The sequence below is a fragment of the Vanessa tameamea genome, chromosome 9 (assembly GCF_037043105.1).
Source record: "Vanessa tameamea isolate UH-Manoa-2023 chromosome 9, ilVanTame1 primary haplotype, whole genome shotgun sequence".
Lineage (NCBI taxonomy): Eukaryota > Metazoa > Arthropoda > Insecta > Lepidoptera > Nymphalidae > Vanessa > Vanessa tameamea.
The window spans coordinates 11,893,228-11,912,569 of record NC_087317.1 but is presented as its reverse complement, the minus strand read 5'-3'; the positions used below and the strand labels follow the sequence as shown (position 1 = coordinate 11,912,569).

The 19,342-nt window shown below is 32.5% G+C and overlaps 2 protein-coding genes across 2 annotated transcripts; one reads left to right on the top strand and one right to left on the bottom strand.

Annotated features, from left to right (window-relative positions):
• The first annotated feature begins 86 nt into the window (after positions 1-86).
• LOC113394044 (uncharacterized) lies at positions 87-2,631 on the top strand. Its single transcript, XM_026631215.2, has 5 exons — positions 87-214; positions 1,002-1,120; positions 1,444-1,620; positions 1,862-2,047; positions 2,447-2,631. Exons 1-5 carry the CDS (start codon positions 87-89, stop codon positions 2,629-2,631), a joined length of 795 nt encoding a protein of 264 aa, XP_026487000.2.
• Positions 2,632-3,433: 802 nt separating this feature from the next.
• Positions 3,434-19,010, bottom strand: LOC113394048 (rho GDP-dissociation inhibitor 1). Its single transcript, XM_026631219.2, has 5 exons — positions 18,828-19,010; positions 17,238-17,439; positions 13,781-13,890; positions 8,138-8,252; positions 3,434-6,151 (listed from the first exon to the last, which is right to left on the bottom strand). Exons 2-5 carry the CDS (start codon positions 17,428-17,430, stop codon positions 5,952-5,954), a joined length of 618 nt encoding a protein of 205 aa, XP_026487004.1. The 5' UTR covers positions 17,431-17,439; positions 18,828-19,010; the 3' UTR covers positions 3,434-5,951.
• Positions 19,011-19,342: the final 332 nt, after the last annotated feature.

The following is a 19,342-nucleotide window of genomic DNA, read 5'->3' as shown; positions in this document are numbered from 1 at the left end:
ATAACTACAGCAATTATACTTATTTGATTAAAGATCGTCCATCTAAAATGAATAGAATTTTAATGTGCTTGGTAATAATTATCCGTATGATTGTTTACGTGATCTCTTTAAGAAATATAGACGAAGATTTATCTATTATAGATGTGTTTGATTTAACTAATCCTACAACTTGGAAGGAACTTAATGAATATTACAGCGCCATCGATAGAAATTGGTAAGTAAAATATCTAAATTGGTTATAATAAATCTATATTATATCTATATGCAAACAAATACCAGTGAGTTATCACGAGGTCTTCGTAACTGGGTTCGACTAACTTGAAATTCAGCTAAGCTTTGGCGACGTAGATGCTCGAAAAAATAGTTTTTTTTTTTATTTCATCTTCAAGGGGTCAGTTATTGTTGTTTGTATAAAGAGACATAGAACTATTAATTTTATAAATACCTTTTAGTAATTGACATAGAAACGAAAATATAAATTAAACCTACATGTTTAGAGACGATAAATTTATAAAGTTTAAAAAAGTATTTTGAATGGATCGCTGCGTTGATCTTGTGTCTTGCTTATGAGGAGGACGTAGCGAGGAATGCGGGGAGAGTTGTACCAAGAGCGGATCCCAGCACGGAAAAGACTGCGGGGTGCGTTATATCAACACTATTCTGCAGCCTCCCCAATCCGTGCCGAAAACGGCAATCGCACTGGTTTTAGTGGTAGGAAACCCAAATAACCCGGTAAATGGGACTCTGATACCTTTCTAAAGTTAATCAATAAGGAACAAAGAATAATTGGCTAGCTTATAGTACGCAGATCTGAGGATCGTATTAAAATTCCGGGTCGTTAATCATTTTGCAATTTAATAACAGTTCGCTAGCTTCTTTAAACAATAAATGTGTTATAGGTAAAATACATCCACTGCAACGTAAAATAAAAGATATTTGAAATTTAGAATCAATCGATCTCCCTAAATAATAAATTAGAATCAAATAATTTTATACTTCAGGAAAATATGTGTAAACTGCGGTATACCCGGTTTGGGTACGGGGATCCATTTAGAACACACGGGAGCGTCTGGATCAATGCAACCAGCTGTCATACCGACTGAGTATTTACTTACAAGACGTGAGTTATATATTCTATAAAATAAATTAATTATAACAAATTATTATGCGGACTATCAGTACTTACGTTGGCAATTGTGCTATATTATAAAATTGAACGCCATTTTGTCACAATAAAAAGTCAAGTCATTGATGTCCTGAGTTTTTTTTGTGGAATTACCTAGATTTTCTGTTCGCCTTCTTATCTTACTTTACAAATCTTTAAATTGTGGAACCAAGAGTATTAGTTTAACATGTTTTGTTTTTTTTAAATGTATTTTATTGTTTAGTAAATGAAGACATTTTAAATTATTGTTATATTAATATAGCCGATACTATTTTCAGTGGAAGTAATAGACGTGAGCTACATAGCTAAACTGGAGCGTGATCTAACGCTCACACTAGACGTCGCATTACAGTGGCCTATTTTAAAACACGATCCGAGGGAACCGACATTGATTCTGTTCAAATTCGGATGGACGGAGACAAACCTTAAACGAAAATGTATTTGTAAAATTCCTGGTTAGTGAAATTATTTCTTGTCATCCGAGGTATTTTATTTTTTCTTGTTTCTATTAACGGTTTATATCACCAAAAAAAATGTTATGCGTTTTTCTGTTAAGAAATCTCAGTAACAAAGACAAAAGTGCTTAGGAAAGCTCGTAAAGCCTTCAAGTTAAGTAAGTATATAGGAAATAGTTACAATTATAGAGAAGCATTTTTTGGTTTTTTATTAAGAATAAGTAAAGATACCTTTACTCAGGTTTAAGTTACGAGTTAGCGGAATGGATAGCGGCCAACTTAAGCCACGTAGTCGGTGTCGCCACCGACGCACCGTCGCTGGAGTCAGAACAGACCAGGGAAATGACGACACGAACCGTCTCCAACGTGCTGGGGAGAAGCGGCGTCTACATGATCGAGAATGTGAATCTACGGAGGAGCCTGCCCGGTAATTTAGAAAGTTTTCTCGGTGATAGGACTTTGTGCAAACCCGTCTGGGTAGGTACCACCCATCAGATATCATCAGATATTCTACCGCGAAACAGCAGTACTCAGTATTGTTGTGTTCCGGTTTTAAAGGGTAAGTGAGCCAATGTAACTACAGCACTAAATTAACATTAGAAAAAACTATTTTTGTATAGTGTAACAGAGATGCGAATAGTGTGCAAGTAAGATAGCACTATATCCCTGCCACTGATATGGGTTATATATCATGTGAAAAGTTTTAAGTAATAATTTAAGTTTAAAAAACAATGAAAGACATTTTTCTTTTACTTCAATAGGCACATTTAGGGCCTGTAATAAAACGGTAAACAAAATATCATGGGGTTAATTGTGTTATTTCTAGAACGTGGTTGTATGGCGATAGTGATGCCGCTGAAGATGCTGGAGACGAGCTACGTGCCGACGCGCCTCGCCGCGCTGTGCCCGGCGCACAGCGACGGACTCGTCAACATCGCCCTCCGGAGGACGTCCCACGGACAGACCAGCAGTCGGGTCAATGAAGTCGATTTGTATGAAATAATGAATTAATTATTTAGCGGAACTTAGACTTGGACTGAATGTGAATGATAAATAACTACGGCAATAGTTTCGGTACACCCCCTCTCTACCAAAGCTTCTACAAGCCATTTTAATTTCCTATGGATTAGGAGGTTGGCTTGCTCATATAGCTTTTATGATTTTTTTTTTATTAATTTCTATTATTTTATTTCGTATTTCGTTTATATGATTATAATCTAACAGTAAGTATATTTTAAAAGCTGCCTAGCGAGCACTAATTACTTAAAGAGTTGTGTTGGTTTGACGTGTCCATGTTAGTTTTAGTAAGTGTAAAATTAGAAATAAATGTTAATTAAGTATTGATTCGGATATTAATTAAAATATAACATAAGGAATAGTAGTTACTTGTTATTTATTTATGTAAATTATTCTACTTGTGGTTTTTAATAATGTTTAATGTTAGCGAGTAGCCCTAGCCTCCAATACGGTGTCACGTCATAGGATTTTATAATTATATCACATTCTTAAATATAATGATTATACATTATTTTAAATAATTATGTACTTATAAAATTATTGTTATAATTCGTTGTTTAATAATGTGTTAAACTTTGATTAATACTATTTTATTTGGCACACTATTTAAGACCGGCACAAATACCAATAAATACTTATTTTTTTTAAATTGGTCTGTCACGAGAATTAATGAGACGATTGGAAGTTATTGAAAAAATATATTTGTTGCAGAATTATTATAAAACGTTTTATTTCGTCATCTTAAACCACCTAAATAACAATAACTTCATTAATACATATAATAAAACAAATAGTATTGAATAAATAAGCTTTATTTTTGGCCAAACTATTACATTGCATACAACTTTACATCTATTGTAATAAAATCAATTACTGAAGTAACAAATAAATCAATATAAAATAAAATATAGCACGAATGCGCGATGAACCCACTACTAAACATAACAGGTTGAAAGCGAAGTAAAATCGACCTTAAAATTAACTACGTAGAAATTAATTTCCAAAAAAATATATAAACTGAAAAAGCTATGTATTTCCATTCTAGAACGATTTGTTTAGTTTTTTTTATGTTCGAAACATTATTGTATTGTTTATTATATAAGAATTTATGGCATTTTCAGAGTGAAATTTACAGATTTTATTTTTTCAGCATATTTTTAATATATCAATTTTTACAAACGCTAGAAGGAAAGCGACTTATCAGCTGAATTATACAATATGATTTATATTTCATATAAAACTCTTTACACTTCGGCAGTAAATAGGTTGTGACGCAATCAAGAAACAGAAACTAACCCGCGATGACGTCAGAAGTGTAAGACTTGTAAATTATTTAAAAAAATGGATTATTCTAATTTATAAAAGGGAAGCCTTAATTACAAATAGACTGAACATACGTTCGTGAATCAAGATTAAATCGGATCAAAATTTACCTAATTTTTTTTAGATATAGTTCATATTAGGCCCTTTACACGCGGGACAACGGGGTACTGACCACACTTACAGAATTTACTGCCAAAATTGAATCAATCAGATGGCAATTAACTTTTAACAAACATACACAATTTCTAGTTCCGTCCATTAGCAACGATGGACATCATCCTGATTCGTGTCCGTCTGTTTGACAAACGAAACCAATATTGAAGATTAGGATTTTTCAAAAACCATTAAGTTTTTAAGGTAGGAACTCATGAGCCAACGTATTCGGTCACGTTAAAATTAATTATCCTGGTCACCCCGATTTCTTTTTTAATTCACATGCCGTGTGTTCAGTCTAAGGTCGAAGCACCAGTGGAAACACTGAAGCACCTCTTTATATAATTCTTTCACCCTCAGCACGACAAGCAACGACATCGCTTCACAAAACGACGTATCAACCGAACGTCGAGTGTATCTGTAAAATGTACTTCATAGCAAATGCTTACGGTCTAATTTACACTAACATTGTGAAATCATACATTCAAATTAATACTTTTCAATAATTATTGCCACGTTTACGCGTCACTGGCACTGAGTAAATTAGAAGCTAGGTATTAAAAATAGACTCCATTTTAGTGCACCAAAACATCAACGACCTACTTAATACAACGTGAGTCCACTACGATATACGGGGTAGAAATATACATATCACGGTCTCTTATTGATTAATACGAACGATGGAGATCGGAGCGTGGACGCTGTATCGTAACCTCGAACGATAAACACCCTTATCCGACTCGGGTTAAGTATGAGAGTCCGATGCAGTCGTAAGCTCGAAGGCTGTTTCAAATGCTTGGTACGGGAATGCCGGTGTGACCGCATGAAGTGTCGATATCAATAAGACTGACTAAAACTAAAAAGTGACTCTATCCCTTGCGACGTAAGAACTATTCTCGATCGGCACTACGGTGATCTATACAATTATATATTTTTTTAAATAGATATCATATCTATAAACACTAAGTTTAAATATAATTTTGTAATTTGAAGGTAATGTCTACACTAACAAACACTCAATAGATATTTTACTTTGAATATTGTAGAAAAATCTTAGTCTATGGTAATAATGATTAATAATAAAGAAAATTGAAGTGAGGATGAATTAGTATTATATTTAATATACAGATTACATCGACAGTATAAAAATATTAATGGATTTGACAGATTAAAAATAGCATTACATTCAGTAGAATTATTATAAGTCGTATCAAAAATTATCAAAGAAGATTTGAAAAGAAATGTGTTCTATTTTCAGTTTCATACGAATGTAAAATGCGTATTATGTAAAATCTTTATATAAATGGGAGTTTTCTTATTTACTAATTTTGTCAAACCTCAGTCAGCCATACCATCGACACTCTCATTGGATTGGACGTTTTAAACACGTCGTTTATATATGTGCGTAACAAATCGAAGGATATCTTGAGCAATGCGAAGTCATAGACAATTTTTCGTAGACTATGGCACAAACAACAAAATGGCGTTTGTCGATCGGACGAACGTTACACGATTTATATCTTATGATATATTTATTAGACAAGTTTTTGACGCCAAAATATAATCACTTTTCACAGAAAAGTTTGAAAAATCGATATATATCAAATCGATCTCGCAGCAAGAATTACAAACGAATCGCTATTTCGCACAAACTGTACTGTTGTGTTAACCTTACAGCGATTCCCGTTATTTCATTCCACGTTACAATTACAATGATATCATTTACGACGCAGTGTATCCGGATTAAAGTCTTTGTAGCGATCGACTCGTTCGACAAAAGCCTACACAGATCAGAGGTCGCGACGTGTTTGAATCCAATCCATAATGAAACCAAGCGCTTAGTCCTTCCAATCCTTTTTGATCTCGAAGCTCCATTCCCATTGAAGATGGATGTTTTTGTCGTCGTCAGTGAATAAACTGTTGACTGTGTACGCACCTCTGGCCATCATACCGGAGGGGGCGTCTTCTGGGGGGGTCGTGTACGATTGGATCTCCGTCTTGGGAGGGTAAGAGCCGACCATGTGGGTCATTTTGTCCACTGTAATGTAAAATATCAAAAGTTACTATATATATATAAATTTACTTGAGGATAGGACTTTGTGCAAGCCCTGTCTGGGTAGGTACCACTTACTGATCAGATATTCTATCGCCAAACAAAATATTTAGTATTTTTGTGTCCCGGTTGGGTCAAGACCGATAAGTGAGTCTGGTACTACAGGCTCCAGGGAGATAACATCTTAGTTTCCAATGTTGGTGCACCATCATTGGTGGAAAAATAATGTTTAAGATTTCTTACAGTTACAAAGCCTAAGGGCGGTGGTGACCACTTTCCCCTCCGCCTACATATATACATATAAATCATCGAAAATTAAATTTATATACAAAATATCTCATTATATCATAACATATTGGTATCTAAAGTTTCTTTGATCACGATTTCATGTTCTTCGTAAATGTCACAACGGCTCAAAGGCATGTGTCATACGCTAATGAATAAATTCAATAAGTCATATGCTGATATTATTTATATGTTTCGAATATCGTTAAGCCACTATGGACCTTATATTCATTGCAGTGAGGGTGACATTAGTGTGGTTTCATATCGATCATTGTATACAATGCGTGGCACCGCAGTGAATATTTATAGACGTGTAATAATAACAGTGTACGAATATAAATTAATGCGTTATTAATACATACCAGGCACAACTATCCAGATGCGTGGAACGAAAAAACATTTTGTTATTATATTAATAATACACAAGTTATAATTATTTGATGAATGTAATTTGTATGATAAAGGTTTTTTTTTTTTTTTTAAATATTACTTGGCAAAGGTAAGGAAAATTGAAACAGAATTGATTTAAGATTAGTATTCAAAGCTCTGTCGGTTCTATATTTCTAAGATACGACTGCAGTAACTGTTTGTTCTGTTGGACTGTTTGCTAATTTGAGTCCCTAGCATATATTTAGCATATTAAAAAATAAAAGCATAAAAGCATAGCATTTAAACTCTTAAAATATAGATGTGAAAATGTCCAGAGGTGGATCAGCAAATGTGTAGTTATAGTTTCGACACATTTCAGTGATTGTATTGTAGTACAGAGTTACATTTATAAACCCAAGTGAAAAGTTGCTTTGCGACATTTATACGCAGTGCGTAAACATGGCAATGATGCGAGCTGATGGATTTATATTAATTTAAAGTCGGTAATTTAGACTTTTGATATATATTTTTACAAGCAGCTTACTTATTCGTATATTTATTTACATAAGCATAAATTTATATAAGCAGATTAATGTAGCTACTTTCGCATTTATAATAATAGTGTGCTTTGATTGGTTATATCGATATATTATTTACTGCATGTTGTAATAGGCTATATGACAATGAGAAAAATAAAGTGTCAATTATTGTAATCAGTATATATTATGAGTTTAAAAATGGTTATTTACTAACGAAAAAATAAAAAATCCATAATTAAAAATGCAAATTTTTAAACGTTTGTCACGTGACACTAAAGACTCCTGATTGGTCGGGCTTATGATGACGTCACTTGCTTGTTAGCCTCCTTTGCCTACTGTATGTGGATTATATGTGCCACAGATTACAATACAGACAAGTTACGTCACCGACCCCATTGCAGCGCCATATTGTCAAAGTAGCGTTTTCGCGCGCTATTTAAATATTCAATTTTTAATTTGATATTTTTCAGCAATTATGTACTAGAATAAAAAAAAAAAACACTTTACTGGGTTCCTTAACCTCTATTAAATAATATAAAATGGATTTTAAAAACCAGTCAAATAGCCTATTGTAACAGTGGAAACTTTGTTGGCTTATGTAAGATTTTTCGGTTTCAAATTTTTGTGTGGTATACTATGCTGTACGTTTCCCAAAAAATAAAAATAAATAAATAAATAAAATATTGAAAGTAATATAATTACGAAAAGGAGAGTGACTGTAGGTATTACTGTCGATAACGGGTGACGTCAGCACAAATAAATGGAATATTCAATTCACCTGGCACTCCTATGCGGTAAGTCTTCTGCACATATTTCAGCCCGTGGACGATCTCGCGCTGCACGATGAAATCAATTCTTATCCGATATTGCACACCCTCCTTTATTATGAAAACCTGGAAAATAACACATAAATCACTTTAACGTATGCTTTCATTTTCATTTGTATCGAGAATTCATCTCTTGCTTTTGTAAAACATCTCGAGAAGACCTACATGCCAATAAGTTTGAGACGTTAAGTGGAACAAGTACCTTATTATTGGGATAGTAGAGTATGCTATGGGACATTTATAGGGCGTTACTTTTGAGATTAATATCTGTTGATCGTATCCATAGTGTGTTCATATTACAATCTGCTAAATCATCAAGGACTTCAAACAAAAAAATCGAAACAATTTTTTGGAAAATGAAAATACTATTAATATTAAAAATATTTAATACTTTGTTTCGCATGTTCTTGAATTCAAGTTATAATGATAAGGATTGGGAGCTAACAGGCAACAGAAGCTCTTCTGAGTCATGTCGATATCCTTATAAAATTTCGTGCATTGTATGCGACTTGAATTGCTAATGCAAAATATAATTTATTATACACATGTATACGAGTTAAACTATATTTTATATTTAATATAACGGCCTGTAATTTTCCCATTGTTAAGTGAAGGCCGTACTCCCTTTAAGGAGATGGTTTGGAACATATTCCACCACGCTGCTAGAATGCTGATTGATGATATAAATGTGGCAGAATTTCATTGAAATTATACAGATGCAAGTTTCCTCGCGATGATTACCTTCACAGCCGATCACGAGATTAATTATATGAAAATTCAGTGCACAATCTATTGCCAAACTTTCATAGTTTTTAAGGACATCCATCGAAAACAACAAAGGTTTTATATGCACAGTTAAAAGGGCTACGCTTATATAATATTTATAGATAATATATAATTATCAATAATGTAAAACGATGGACTTTTTTTAATTAATATTAATCATATTATTATTATTAGATATAGTACAAAAATTCAAAAAATATATAATACACAACATGCAGATTAACCAAATAAAAAAAAAACAATCTGATTTAATTATTGAACAATTCGGGTGCTATTGTGTTGTTGTGTGGACCCCCTACGGGTGAAAGCCTCCTCCAAGCTAAAAGCCACAAAAAACGAACTAGAATTACCTGTGATGTGATTTATTTGAATATATAGTCATTGTTGCATTAACTTCATTAATCATATACGTATTAAGAAATTGTTAATAGCTACACACACTAAGAAGGGTATCTAAGGATATTCTAGAAGAGTATAGGGAAAATTTTGATTTTAGATCACACTGAGATTTAAATCGAAACCGCTGTATCTATTTGTATAGTACAATGCACCATCGTTTTACACCGCATACAGAACATCGATCACATCGAGCAATACATGACTATCTAATACGCGTCCTGCGTTGCATACCAATACCCCATTGCATACAAAATATACATTCGATATTACGCGGTAAACTATACTTTATAAATATACATATTTTTTAATTAAAATGTATATAACAAATGACGCTAAAATCCGATTGTACCAATTCCAAAACTATGCAATATCAATTATAATAATATTAAAAAGAAAAGCTCATTATAACGAGACTACTAAAAATAACATTTAATTTAATGCTCTATAAATTCTAAATGCATATTTGAACGTCTAGAATATTTAATAACTCAAGGATCGAATATATTAATTTATAATAACTGATAGAGATATATAACGCAGTTTTGCCTTTGATACATTACAACTAAAACTGTTACAACGATCATATTAACTGATAAAAAAAACCCTTTTCCAACCAATAAAAAGACCGATGTCGAATAAACAGCATTTGACATCGAAGTGACGTATCATTGGTCGAGAGTTTGAATAAAATTTTCGATATTCATTTAAAAATCGCGCCACGAATGTCGACGAAAAACTTTGAAAGTAAAATTGAAGGGGGATATTATATTTAAGTGGATTAGTGTTGTACTATATACAATGATATATTAAACGAGAATTGTTTTCACTGCACAATACAGCAGAGCGATTGGAAAATCGCATGGAACACGTAAATCAAAGGTTTGTTTACCTTCATTCGTTCTTCAATTGGAATAGATACATATCAAAGTCATTAATTTAAACAGGAGACCGTAGCGCTGTTATTTCTGTAGGCTTACATAAATATTGGACCGGATATATCATCCGGCGAAAGAGAGAACAAAGGATAATATTTGTTTTACTTATTTATCTGTACTGATATTATAAACGTGGAAGTAACTCTGTCTGTCTGTCTGTAGTTCTTTCATCGTCAAAACACTGAACCGAATTTGATCAATTTATGTGCATAGCTATTGTATGCCTAGCACCTGACGACCAAATTATAAAACGAGTACGAAACCGCGGGATAAGCTTGTAAAGCAATGTATGCCTGCTACGTAGCTGTCTTACTATTTTGTTATGGCATAGGTTAGCGGATGGTATGTTGTCACCACTGCCGGGCTTGCACAAAGCACCAAGTAATCTTACTAGTTTAAGATATTATAATTATCAGACATATTATACAAAAATATGGCAGTGTCAGGCTAGAGAATGTAACAAATAATAATTATATAGATTGCTAACAATTATTTGTAATTTATCCTATTATTAACCCTTAATGTTTGTGTTGTTCTAGGTTACGGATTAACAAGGAAATTACTACTACTATACTTGGCTTTAAAATTTAATTGAGTTTGTTATCTCAACCGTACCGATCAATCTCATTCGTGTCTTCTCCATCCTACGTGACATTGGCGAAATAATCTGTGCCCTGTGGCACAACTAAAAGCCATTAAACTAAGAATTGAATTATATAGATTGCGACGTAATGCAATTCAAGTCAAATTTCATTGCTCTAATTATCGATGCTGTTACATAAAACAGCAAGAAAACGTTTAAGAAGTACCGTAGCGCGCCTGTCTCAGGTCCAACTTTTACGATAACGCTTGTTCTGCTGAGTTCTTGTTCCCCACCTCCAAGTGCTGATAATATTTGTACACCGGTGCCTCAGGAAGCGTGTAAAGCCTTCAATCCTGCACCTGAACTCTTTATCGTAATATCGAGTTGTAAGCTCAGTCCGTAGAAAATGTGGATTGTCACCAGGGATCACAAGTTACAATCAGCAGCACTCGTTTTTCATGCGCTTCCTATGTGTTGCAATTCATCTCGTGCTCGCGCATGCGCAGAGATAAAAAAAAAAAACATCGCGAGAAAAACTTCTCTGGCAATGAGCTCTAATATCTTCTCCTTTATAGTAGAAGAGGCCGTTGCTCTTGCCGTAGAATTTACAGGTCGTCCCAAAACCTTTCATTAGTCAAAATAACTATATTATTTAGTACTTGTCTAATTGGCAATTTTACTAACTTATAAATGATACGTGTCCGATTGTATTCCGATCCAACTTATAATATTCATCAAAGTTAACCTTAGTTTAATCGTAACTGAAGTACAATTCTACTTATTCATATCGGTAACGAGACGATCCCGATTAAGTCCGATTCAACTTTGACCGAATCGCAAATAGATTCTTGCGTTACTAAAAGAGTCTTCTATTTGTTTGAGTGTGTAGATTCTGTCAATCTGTTTGAGTGTGATTGGGTCCCTGGACTGTTTATAATACAATATAAATAAATCGTCTGTAAAGAGGTGCAAAAGTGAAAACTACTGATTGAAAAAGCCGACGCGCCAGGCTTGGCGGATTGCCAATAAAACGAATTCGTTATGTTTCATAAGTATAAACAGATGGCATAACCGAAACATCTGTCTAAGCTTATCAGATTCAACTATTTAAAATTATAAATGAAAGGACTCGGTATCAAACTCGGAAATTAAACGAAGAATTTTAGGATTTTTTACACAATTTCTTAATCACAGTCAGTAAACATCTACCATCTACCAAAACATTATACATTTGCAAAAAAATCCTTCCACCGATTCACCCTGGTGAAAAAATAAACTCAAACCCTTATAACAATCAAATCAATTTTATTCAAGTAAACTTCACAATGAAGCGTTTTTGAATCGTCGATATTAAAATACTACCACCGTTTCGGAAAGCAGCCTCCAGAGAGAAGAAAGGGCAAGAAACTCGCATAGTTGCTCTTTTCAAATAAACAGATTTACAATGCTGTTTTTTACAACAATTAGTGTCCTGTGAAGGAACCCGAGCCTAATCCAGGCGTTTTTTTTTTTAAAAGTACATATATACATATAAACCCTATATTTTAAGTTTCAATAAAGGGATAATTTATACTAAATTCAATGTCTATAATTAACCGGAAACCGTTTACGATTGGCACTATAGTTACACCTTGATATTAATTAAAAAAATAAAAAATAAAACTTAAATACTATAATCATATTACGCAAATAAGCTCAGCCGGGCGTGAGATTTTGCAAGGTTCTAATTGCACAATTGTAATACTAATAAAATTATTTTAATTAAAAGCATTATATTTATCATTTAGATCATCTGAACTGTTTGAATATATTCAAAAACATTTTAATTTTTGAGAATTTAATTACGAGCAGCCAAAAAAATTTGAATCCATTTATCGAACAAGAGTTTCCATACAAATGGCTAAAGTCCCATTACTTTATTCAGAAACGATTAGTTTTGCTTACGAATAGAAGAATCAGACCCTGATTAACGTTTTTGAGTTAGAACACAGGGTGTGTCATTGACAGGGATTGAATATACAGTCAACCTTCGAATTTGTTATTCTAATCGGATGTGATCTTAGATTATTTATATGGGATGCCGCCCTTCGTAATAACTAAAAAAACGTGCCAAATTTACTGTCTTGGTGTACGTGAAAGCTACGCTTAACACTCGAAACCTTATACCATTTTATAAGTGTGTGTGTGTGTGTGTGTATTTAATGGTCAACCGTTGGCCATTATTTACTTCGATGTGTTCTCAGCTGTTACAGATCTACCGAAGTATTTATAATCTGTATTGATACCGCATTAGAGGTACAACACCTATTTTTAACAGACAAACCGTACCGTCCTTCTTAATCTAATCCAATTTGATCGAAAACTTGAACAAAAATAGAAAAAAACTAACAGTTGAACGACAAAGGTCCATCTGAGTATGTGCAAGTTGAATATCTATATCTAATATATGTCCTAAAATCTATCTCTATATAATATGTGTCCTAGAACACAGTTGATTCCTGATCAACATTATTTTTTATACTTCATTCTTTCTGCGCAGACTTTTTGAATTTCTCCATTCTACTATAAAGATATATTGCTTAACTAAGGAGCAGTTACATTATTTTTATGAATAAAATTAATTACTTATATATTTGCGTGGCGATAGTCATATTTAATAATTATTTTGGTTATGTACTTTTAGTTTGAATGGATGAGTACCCGTAGCCAACTAGCAACGCATGCGGGAGATATGTCGAGCATAGAAGTAGATCATTTTACTATATCATTGGACTATTACCGAAGTTACATATGTATTCCAAATTTAAAAAATCGTTTTGACATTCAGTTCCCGATATTTGACCACTAACTTACAAACTGAATTTAAAAAAAAAACCTCGTATAATAGTTACCTGTTTCTTCAAATCCGTCAAATCACCAGTGAGGTCCAGCTCGAGGTCGGCTCGGTCGGTCACACAGAGCGCCAGCTTCTTCACTATCACTTTACGAGGGTCGTCCGGTTCTAGAAAGAAATTAAAATCGGGGTTACGATATCATAAAATTGCTTGATTATTCATTCGAAGCAAAGAAATAAAATTTTATCATATGAAACTTGTCACTAATACGAAAGACTTAGCAATATGTAATATACTAGTTGTCGACCGCGACTTTCCCCCGCACTTACCCACCCTCACCCCTCACTCCGATCACACACACAGGGGGTTAGTTAGGTATTATGTATAAAAAAGCCTATGTCCTAAGTTCAAGCTTGCTTTATAACAAATTTCATCAAATTCGGTTCAGCTGTTCGCCTATGAAAGACCAACAAACAGACAGACAGACAAGGACGAAGATCTCTTAAGATGGCTTAGTGTTTATTCCACCACAGTGCTTCTACTGCCAGTCGGTAGATAGCTGGATACATGTGGCAAAATATCGTCGATCACATGCACGTAATTATATGCTCACGACACTTTCTTTCACCACCCACTGTAACCACCGCATATGGGTAGTCTGCTATTATCCATGGTGGTGTTACCAATTCCTCAGATCATCAACATCGAACACTTCTTCTTCTTTTTTTATTTATTTAATTTCGGGACTTTTGTGCAACACAAGCACGTCAGTCCCAGTGTCCCTTCTTCATTTTGTTTAAACATTATTTATAGCTATTAGACAGAATGCCAGGTGCATCCTAGCAGATTTCGATAAAGGATCTGATAGAATACTCTGAACTAATCCAACATCGAACAAACATGCTTTTAAATTAGTTAAGAGTAACTTTCTCTGATTCTGAGTCTTGTCAAATTCTATCAAGAAATTATATAGATCTACAATACTTCCACGCCTACTACCAATCCTGTGAGCTAGAATATCTGATGAGTAGGCGGTTACCTATCTAGATGGGCTGTGGGCAAATGGTACTACACCAACTAGAATTCACGTATGCTACTTCATTGAGTTAACTCGGTTCTTTATTTAATTATATATTTGCGGTTAATTATATCGTTCGGTTAAAAATTTTAATCTAACCCATTTTAAACGTAGTGTACCTTTGTTACGAAACAGGATAAAAACACGTTTAAAATGTCATAACAATGAAAATGACCAAGGATTATGTTCAGTTCAATTTAATTATTAAATTTTCTATCCAATTAGTATATTGAAAATTCCATCTTAACTTACTTGATATTAAACATTTTTATTTTTTATTTCTCGTTATGTTTGAGGACATGTCGTATATATTTATTATAATTAATTTATTGATATATAATATCTGTATTCTATACTTACATTTATTTATTCGTTTTAGTTATAGATTAATGTTATTCTATTCATTATTACAGCACCACCCACCTCATATTCTACGAGCTAACCTAACCTACACCGTTGGTTGCCTGGAAGAGATCGCTATGTAGTGATAAGCACACCAAAATTGTACGCGTCTTTTATTTAGGCTGTTACCGTGTCGTATTTATTTATTTTCTCTTTGTGGTGTACAATACAGTAAGAGTAAAGTAAAATAAAAAGAAAATCTTGTTTAGAATACAATATGCCCATTCAATAACCTAACCTATCGTTAGGTTCCTAAGGTTAGTGACGCAATGTTAATATGAGGAATGATTAATATTTCGTACAGCACACATGTCTATGGGCATATATAATATTTTCCTGTACGCCTACCTTCATGAAAATAAAAAAAAAACACAATACGACATTTGATTTACTCTCCCGTGTCTCGATACTAGATACTAAACAAAAAAGGTACCAAATGTTTATATAAATATATTTAAAAACTCTTGTCGTTATTTATATCATACACATATTTTCAATAAATAATATATATATATATATACATATATATATATATATATATATATATATGTGTATTTTAGTTTTTTTATTTACATTCAGTGTGGGCCACGTTTCCAAGAAGACGTGTTCAGTAATGAAATAAAACTTAAAAACGCCGAAATCGATTAAAGTAAATTGTAATAAAAGGCAAGGGTAACTGTGAGCCCGTGGATGTTGTAAATAAATAAATAAATTTAAAAAAAAACACCACCTTCTCGCCTAGGACCTCAACGTTACATACATTATCAAAAATGATCAATTTTTCTATTGACCATTTGACACAATTTCGTATGAAGTATGTACTCTATTTGAAGTATGTATCTGATATAAATGTCTTGAGATTTTATCTCGATGATTAAATTGATAGTGTATTCGAGAGCTCAGTACCTAAAGAGAGCAATTTTAAACCATACCAAAAAAACAAATCTAAATTTTAAAATAACAGATTAAATATGACTTACTTTTATTATCTATTGTATATTTTGAACTTGATAAAAAATAATAATTATATTAACTAAAAGTAAAATAATATTTTGTATACATATTTCTTAATTGACTTTTTAAAAGTCAAATTTGAAGCTCTTTTATGGCATGGGCAGGTGGACGGGCCAATGCGCCACTTGATGTCTTGTACTACTTCATAGTAGAATATCTGACGAGCGGGTGGTACCTACCCAAACATGCTTACACAAAGCTCTATCACTGAGTAAAAATTTATTTCGTTTTTCATAAAAAAGTATAAGATTAAAAGTTGCTTTGTACTGTTAATGTTGGTTCATAAGATAATCTAATTGATTTTAATTGGTATTGTATTAATCATTGATAATTATTAATCAGTATAAATGAATATAAGCCATAACAAATACATTTATAAATATGATCACTTTAATTTATATTAATAAACAAAGATTTAGGTTTCATAATTATCATCACTAACATTTATAGTCCTCATAAATACATAATGATGCAAATTCTATTGATTATTATGACTAGAAGTATTGCTATCCTTTTCTCATACATGTGGTTAAAAGAGATAGCACGTTTTAGTTCAAATTGATGTAGTTTCCATGTGATGTCATAATACCAGGTTAATTTCAGTAACACAAAGTTAGTTTGTATTTTGTAGTGGTTTGTTCCTGAACATAAATACACTAGTCACACAGTACTGGAAACATATATGATATTGAATTGTAATTATTTATTGTAATTGTAATTATTTATTTGTAATAATACCCATTCACAGGTTACAATAATGTATTGCAATGTAAATCTGTGTAAAATCAAACTAACCTGCTCAACAATATCTTTATAAATCTCCTCATACTAAATGGTCGGACCAATTTCAATGAGATTTGTAGTGTGTATTCAAGTGGGCTATGTGATCAGGAAGTAAATAAAACTCTCATTTCCCTGGACAAAATCGGGACTAAAAGCTAATTTATATATAAGATTGTCAATGTCTAAGATGCTAACTAAACATTTTATACTAAATTTAATACTATTAGTATAACTTACCCACTATAACAGTCCCTGCCTGAGCTTGCCCGAGTAAGGCTTCCTTGTACTTCCTTAATGATTCATCTTCCTGATCTGCTGCTAGAATCTCCTCAATCGTTTTTTCCGGCGGGGGCCTGTACGAGGACTTGATTTCTTCTTCTTCAGTTTCCTCTTCCTCAGGGGTACGTGCTACCTCTGGCTCTCCAGACATTATAGTGACCTATTCAATGAAACAATAATATTTATAAACTAAATTTTGTTTAAATGGAATTACTATCCAACACTATTTTATTTAAATACCAGGCAGGGAGATTGCCTTATGAGCCACCTAACCGTGGGCACTAAGATGTTATATGCCCTGTGCCTGTATGTAGTTATACTGGCTCAGACACCCTTCAAACCAGAACATAACAAAAGTATTGCTGTTTGGAAGAAGTTTAAAATTAGAGGAAGACTAATATTTGCTTGCTTTCTTATCAAGCAATAATGTTGCACTAGTGAATTCAACCAATACAAAAATAATTACAATATGACTAAGAATCCATCCAGCATCCTTTACATTTTGTTACATTGTTAAAGTTAAAGGTGAAGTATATTATACTTTACTCTCGCATCACACTTGCAATTAGTTTATTAATCAAAATTTGTTTATTAACAAAATTTTAAAAGTTGGCCATCAATGATAGCAACGTTTTTATTATTTTACAGAAGGTAAAGTTAAATACTTATCTGGATAGATAACTATTATAATAATGTTTTTTTGTTATAATTTGTAGATATAGATACAGATTTTATGGACCTCTGAATAACATTAAAATAAGTAGTCTTATTTTTTTGAATACCATTACATGTATTTTGGGTCTGAACATAACCAACTTCTAATTCAGGACTACAGATAAAATACATATATCAAATGAAACTTGTTGTTTTTTTTTTCTTAATAATAAAACTTTTTGATTTCTATTTATTACTATTACTATATTTAAGTAGTACTTGTTTTACTGATGTAACATAGATTTCTTTCTTAATAATGGAATAATCTTAATATATCTTATCAAAGACACTCATAATCTAACCTAAAGTTCATATAGTGCATTAAATAGAAGTAGATATACAGTCAATTTTTTAGTATTCCAAAATTAAAGATTAAGAATTATTTACAAATGGCATGTCATTTTTTTTTTAATAACTTTGGTTTTTTTTTTAAATTAGGTTTTTGCACTAACTTGACAGATCAGATGTGCAATTCATAGCATCAGAAACCATAGAAATTAAAAACAGAATACAATGAATGAAATGCATTCAAGTAACTATGCATAAAATCGATTCGACAATGAATCACAACTTTTAGCGTTAAGATAATAATCGCTTAGCGCGGTCTTGGTTGCCGCTAACGTGTTTCTGGAACCGCCCTTAGGCGTTGCACTTTAACGCGTGCAAATCGAATTTATAAATTAATAGTAATGAAGCAAAGATATTTATATCTATCAGGATGCAACGACAGTATTACACGCCTATGTAGTTTATACAATAACAGAGGACATTATCGGCTTCGTCATTCCAGCGTTAGGCTTATCGTGACAGGTAAAGTAAAAGATGTATACGAACCTTATAATATTTAACGTAGGATAAAAAGAGAATTCACAATATTCGCTTTCAAATAAAAACACGTAACATTAATATAGAATACACGTACAATAGCGATTAGCGAATTATTTGTAAAAAAATCTATAGATCAAAAATGACAGTCGGGCGACGGCAGAAACGCTTCCGGTTAGTCGGTATCGGTAACTTCGTTTCGCTTTGCACTAAGGATGCGTACACATATTCAATGATAACGTGGATACATACATTGTTATATTGTATATTACATTACATTAAAAATAATAAAATCTTATTTTAATAGCTCTTAATAATTGTATTGAAAAAATATAAGAAATTCGTGAATATTTTTTCTCAAAAATTATAAATAATTGGGGTAAAACACGAGCGTGATAACTTATTAATTGACAATACCAAAATATTTTAATTATTATTTAAAAGGCAACATTTTGCCAGGCACGTATATAAACTCATTGGTCAAATTTATTGATAGTGCAGACCGTACTTGCTACTGATTGTTA